The sequence below is a fragment of the Taudactylus pleione genome, unplaced genomic scaffold, assembly GCF_031769625.1.
Source record: "Taudactylus pleione unplaced genomic scaffold, aTauple2 ptg000897l, whole genome shotgun sequence".
In the NCBI taxonomy this organism is placed as follows: Eukaryota; Metazoa; Chordata; class Amphibia; order Anura; family Myobatrachidae; genus Taudactylus; species Taudactylus pleione.
In genome coordinates this window covers 1,475,801-1,482,188 of record NW_028285298.1, presented here as the reverse complement: position 1 = coordinate 1,482,188, position 6,388 = coordinate 1,475,801, and the positions used below count along the sequence as shown (strand labels likewise).

The 6,388-nt window shown below is 49.1% G+C and overlaps 1 protein-coding gene across 1 annotated transcript; it reads right to left on the bottom strand.

Moving 5' to 3' along the window:
• Window positions 1–2,668: 2,668 nt before the first annotated feature.
• On the bottom strand, window positions 2,669–5,959 carry AJM1 (apical junction component 1 homolog). Its single transcript, XM_088459136.1, has one exon. It carries the CDS (start codon window positions 5,948–5,950, stop codon window positions 2,669–2,671), a length of 3,282 nt encoding a protein of 1,093 aa, XP_088315262.1. The 5' UTR covers window positions 5,951–5,959.
• Between the last annotated feature and the right edge of the window lie 429 nt (window positions 5,960–6,388).

The window sequence follows — 6,388 nt, the reverse complement described above, 5'->3', positions numbered from 1 at the left end:
TCTCACTGTCTTTTTCAGTTAGTTAAAAACTATTGACTCCTGCTGTAAAGAGATCCTCTCTCATACACGTAGTGCAGGCAGCCATTTTGTGGGCTGGAGCAATATTTCTAGAGCCTGCATCTTGCACCTACTTCCTAGTGAAGTGGGCAGGATAGGGAGATAGTACCGGAAATATCAGTCCGTATGGAGGGGCTTAGAATACACAAATTAAGTGATTTTAGCCCCACCACTTTCCCACGGGCCCACAATCGGGGCCTAATGACGTGAGAGCCCGGCCTCACCCCCTCGTCTCCTCCCAGGGCTTGGCCATGCAGCTACAGGGTCCTTGGTCCCAAGCTCTCTTCTCAAAACAAAGGAATTGGGAAATTCTCCTGATCATCCACAAGTTCATAAGCCCTTAGCAGCTCCATTGCCCAAATTCACTGGCCCAGAGACACCGCTGCACTTCACGACCGTGACTTATATTCATGATGCACCAATTCGATGGTCGTTCAGAGCGGAACGGGGCCCGAAAATTAGGAGGGGGTGCAGCCAAATCTGAAAGGTGTGGTCATGCCCCCTCTGCAGCCCGATCCACTCCAACTAGCCTATGCCGGGGTAATCCGCACCACCCCCCTCTCTGCACCCCTGCCAATTCCTTGGTATAAATTAGGTTGCATTGTAATAAATATTGATTCAGCCCACAAAATGGCTGCCTCCACGGGTGTGGTATAAGAGATAGACAGTACTTAGATAGACAATGTCTAGATAGACCCCAGATGTTAGACAGTCAATAGGTCGACAGGTACAAAAAGGTCGACAGGTACAAAAGGTCGACAGTGTCAAAAGGTCGACATGAAAATGGTCTACACATTTTTTTGTTTTTTAGCCCTAATCTTCACCCTAACTCTAACCCTAACCCTCCCTCCTGGTGCCTAAACCTACCCGTCAGGGTAGGTGCCTGACCCTAACCGTCCCTTCTAGTCATACTTGCCTACCCTCCCGATTTGGTCGGGAGCCTCCCGAAAATCGGGTGCCGCTCCCGGCCTCCCGGGAAGGCAGGCAAGTCTCCCGACCTCCGGCGACGTGTCTGCAACCCACGGACTTGTAAGTATAAAGCACGGAAGCGGGGGGGTCCGGTGACGCGATTCGCGCTGAATCGCGTCATCGTGGCTCCGCCCCCTGCTCCACAATGCCACTAATATCGGCATTGTGAAGAGGGGGCGGAGCCATGATGACGCGATCGTGCTGTCACGCCCCCATGCTCCACCCCCAATGACGAGTCGCTGCCGGGTCCCGCCCCATTGACGCACCACGCCCCCCTGCTCTGTAAGCCCGACAGCTCCCTCCCGGAAGGAGGGAGCTATATGTCGGCAAGTCTGCTTCTAGTGCCTAACCCTAACCCTCCGGTAAGTGCCTAACTCTAACCATCCCTCCTGGTGCCTAACCCTAACCGTCTTGGTAAGTGCCTAACCCTAACCGTGGGGGTAAGTGTCTAACCCTAAACCTACAGTAAGTGCCTAAACCCTAAAAAAAAATTAAAATCATGTGTCAATCATTTTTGTGTGGACCATTTTCATGTCGACATTTTGACCCTGCCGACCAATTGTACTTGACGACCTTTAGTGTGTCGACCTTTTGTACCTGTCGACCTATTGACTGTCTAACATCTGGGGTCTATCTAGACATTGTCTAACTAATTACTGTCTATCTATAGTCTGGAACCCGCCTCCACTGTGCAGTTTAGGTTGTTTGGAGACAAACTAATATTGTCTAAAAAAAATTCCTGCCAAAACCAATGATTATGAAGAGTGAACTGTGAGATTGGGAGCGAGATTTTTGAAATTCAAACCTTCTAAAAAAAAAAAGGAAGAGGGGAGGTGTTGCCCATAGCAACTAATCAGATCCCAGCTATAATTTTCTAGACTGCACTAGATAAAGTATAGCTAGTATCTGTTTGGTTGCTATGGGCAACGCCTTTACTTTTGCTCTAGAAGATTTGTTAAATCTCCCCCTCAGTACTTCCATACAGGTCGACGCTGAACCAACAGTACATAGGTAGTGTGTGTGACAACCGCCTGGCTCACCTGTGTACTGTAATTAGCCAACTCTTGGCCATTAATGAGACTCTTTGAGATGTCACTGGCGGAGAAATCTATAACTAAGGCATTATATTTGCACAGTTCAGTGTCTCCAGGACAAATAAATGTTACTCTCCTCTAAAATTATCATATCTAGAACTCGATTTACCCAAACCCGCAATCCCGCTTAATAATTCATAAAAAGTCATTCATTGTTATCTAATCAGCACCAGGCATCAGGGTGGAAACAGCCAATATATAATATATTAAATAGCAATCTACGCTATCATCTTACTATAAAATAAACTATTTAGTAATCCTATATAAAAAGCCACCAGTTCGAAGAATCGTGGCCTTTGGTACACGAGAGATGCCACGCCTCTCAGTGCCACTGATTGATATGTTTTATCATGTTACATGCCTTCTGTAAGCTCTTGGGTTAAATCTCCCCTCCCCATGCACTAATAAACCCATTACTGCAGCACAGACATTGCTCTTATCCACCTCCCGTCCAAAAGACTGTATCATGGGATGACGGTAGATACAAAAGAATACGTAAACTACAAAACAAGGAGTCATAAGGTGTCGGAAAGTCATCTAGGTTGGTGTCACATAATGTCATCCAAGAGGTTGGGACTGGCGACCCAATCAAGAGTCCTGGGTTCCGAAGCTGCCATAATCATGCACATGAACTGCTTGCCAGTCCTCCTATCAATGGGGTAGATCGTGGTGGGTGTGAATCTCTTATTGTTCTCCACAAACTCGCACAGCTGCTGGTAGATCTTGGGGTACTCGTGGCGAAGGAAGACCCCCCTAATCCTAAGTTCCCTCTGGATATGTATAAAGCATACCTCCCTGGCCTTCCTCCCCTCCTCTCCCTCCTTATCCAGGTCAGCTGTGCCTGGTGGTGGGGTCAGTATTAGGGTCTCCATGTCCTTTTCCTTTTTTGTGATCTTCCTCTCCGGACTGGAAGAGGCTAAGGCTATTTTGGCATACTTGCGGACGGTGGGAATGTGGTGGGCCCTGGTGGAGAGTCGGTCGGGGCCACTTTGTCCCACCGCCACAGTTACATTCAACAGAAAACATTCTTCAGGGTCGAACTGGTTGCCAGCTATTTGCAGCTCCTTGGCGTGTTCCCCAAGGTTGTCTGAGTAGCTTTCGAGTTCCCTTAGAGACAGGTAGGTGGGGGACATGAGCAGGCCCTCCAGACCCAGCTGCAAAAAGTTATCTGCTGAACCTGGGTTGGGAAAACCCAAGAAAAGCACCCCTCTGCCACGGGAGAGGTATCCCACCTTGGCAATTCGGGAGAAGGCTTTGTGTACCTCTGTGTTCTCTCTGCAGAATTTGAGCACATGGCGACAGACACTGCCCATACGTCCATAGATACAGCTTTCCTTGTGTATGTCCCAGTCCTCACGTCTACAGTTGCGGGAACAGTAGTAGGTGTAACAGCTATGGCAGGACTTGAAGTAGAGACAGGCATTGAACATTGTCTCTGTGCGTCTACACTTGGCATTGGAACAGGTCAGCAGGTCATCTTCATCTGCACTGAGGTCTGGGGAACAGTCCTCTAAGGGCTTATGGGGACTGATCACTGGCACCTCTGGAAAAGCCCCTCTCATCTGACCTCTTTGTGAGTCAGAGAAGGTGGGAGTCGGCTGTTCCTTGAGGGGTCGGTTCTGCAAGAGATGGGTCATATGCCCATAGGGCTCTGATTTACGCGGAATCCCTATCATATCCTCCTTAATTAACTTCCTCAACTGATCAGCCAAGGCATCTGCCTCACTGGGGCGGCGACTGGACGGCGGTTTATAATCTATCACCAGATCTGCAATGAGTTCATCAAGCTGCTCCAGGCTGCGGTGCCGAGAGGACCTGCTTGGCATTTTATCTTTGGTAGGATAGGGGACATGTGCTGGGTAAGCTGTTGGTGAAACCCCAGAATCTATTACATCCCAGCTGGCTGATCGCCGATCACTCCTGCCCACTCCATTGGCTCTTAAGTCATTATCTGTGATGGTAATCTCCGGGGTAACGAACCAGGATCGGCCTGTTGTGTACCTCCCGCCGCCGTCTCCATCTGTATGCATCTTCTCCATGATGGAATTCTCTGAGAGGGAGAGGGCGGCATAACGCTTTGGAGAACAAGACAGATTAACAACCACAGGCTGGCGTCTATCGTCTGGGGATAAGGCACGTCGCTCACGGCACAACAAATTTTCATAGCTGCGGCCTCGTGACAATGGGTCTTCTTTGCGCCCACTAGTGTTTAAAATATTGTCCCAAGAACGGGAGTAGTTTCTGGAATCAGTCGCGAGTCTTTGCTGGTTCATGCTGTAAGAAGCGTGCCAAGATGAAAGCATTGCCTCCCTTCCAGAAGTGTGCGTGGGAAACTGAGGCATCTGAATGGTTTGGTAAGATATTGGGCTCTGATCCGGAAAATACCATTCACTGAACTGCAGAGGTTGTGTGTTCCTTGGATATGGATATGTCCTGGATAGTGCCTCCCTTTCTGAATACTTTGCGATATCCTCGGTAAAGTAAAGTTTTGATGAAGTACTTTGAACTGGATAAGATCTTGGGTCCTCCCCATAAATGCTTTTGGCGGGGGCACTACGAGGAGGGTAAAAACGGGGATCCTCACCATAAAACGTCCTTAATGGGGCTTCCTGAATAGGGTACGGTCTATGGTCCTCAAAGTAAAAAGTCCTCGGAGGCAAAGTGGGGTTCTCTTCTGCATAATAGGAGTGCGCGGAAACTCCGGGGTCAGGATATGGACGGGGATAATATCCCCTGTTTTTGACAGGAATGGTTTGGTTGAAGTTGGAGTCTTCTTCAGTATAGAAGAATGCAGTGGGGATAGAGGGGCTGATGTACTGTCCACAGTCCCGGTTGGTGTATTGTGTGAAATCCCTTGGTGAAGCAACACTTTGGTAAGGAATACCGCGCACGTCAGGTATATACATCTCACCGCCTGGAGTGCAAGCAAAGTGGGTCATTCTAGGGTCAACACTGTAGGAATCACTTGGCGTGGGGGTACGAGACACAGACATCAGTCTTGCATTTGGCACAGCTAGGCTCCTGGGGGTGCCCGGTTGTCTTGTACAGTGCTGTGCCTCCCCCCAAGTCTGGCAGGGATTGGGAGCATGGGCAGCATGCTGAAGAACTGCATCATCAGGCTTTATGTCCACCCGGCAACGCACGTGAGGGCTAGAGTTTGGTTTCCCAACCTGGGGCTCCTCCATGCAGTTGTTGGTGACACACAGGGGTGAGATGCGACTGGCACTGTTGCGCTGGGGTTGTAATTTTATGGGGTGCACCTCACTCATTAATACCTTTGTAGGTGCGTAAGTGACCTCCCTTTTGGGAGAGGCCACCGATTTCTGAGCTTCTCTTGAAGCCCTGGCAACTTCTCTGCCCCTTCTAGCCGTCGGAGGTGGGGACTGGGAAGAAGACATTTGTATTGGAACTGATGTGAAGGTGGTTTTAACCCGAGGCGCGCTCTTCGACCTCGGTCGCCTCCTTGGTTCTTTGGCCTGTTCCCTTGCAGTGTCCATCCCTTGAGAAGTATATTGTGTGTCGGCCCTGGCTGTGGACCTCCTCCCCACGGGCTGATTAGATGGTTCTGGGGTCCCAGCACGCCTGTGAGCTCCTCGTTGGTAGGATTCCATGACTGGTGGGTTAGGTAACTGGTCGTCTAGAGACTCGAGGAAGTCAAAGCTGCGGCAGTGCCTCTTGTTGAACGGTGGCTGGTGAACCTCCCTGTGGCTGGACATGAAGCTGTCACATGGTGCAAAAGTGCAGGGGCTTTGAGAATCAACGTTCAGCCTCACCTTAACGTCTGGGTAAACCGTGGAAAGGAGTATGTCAGGCGGGTCGGTTCGTGTCATTTTAATGAAGCGTAGCCGTGGTGTGGAGTTGCTTTACCTCATCTCAGCGATATGATCTGTAAAGTAGAGTAGGAGAAGTCAGTTCTCTCACAAATCTACTAATGTTTGTCATGCACAGATATATTCAAAATATTCTTCTCAATTCTGTCAGGGAAATTACTAGGACACCATATTGCTTCAAGTACAACTGAAAATTCAGGTTTTGTTGGAGTTGGGCAAACACAAATGGGGAGATGTACTCAGCCTTGGAGAGAGATAAAGTGGAGAAGTTTCCCAAAGTGACCAATCAGCTCCTGTCATTTATCTGTCACAGTCTATGAAATGACAAATAGCAGCTGATTGGTTGCTTTGGGAAACAACTCCATTTTATCTCTCTCTGAGGCTTGACGCATCTCTCCTATTGGGTGAGATATATCAAAGGCAAAAATGATGCAAATC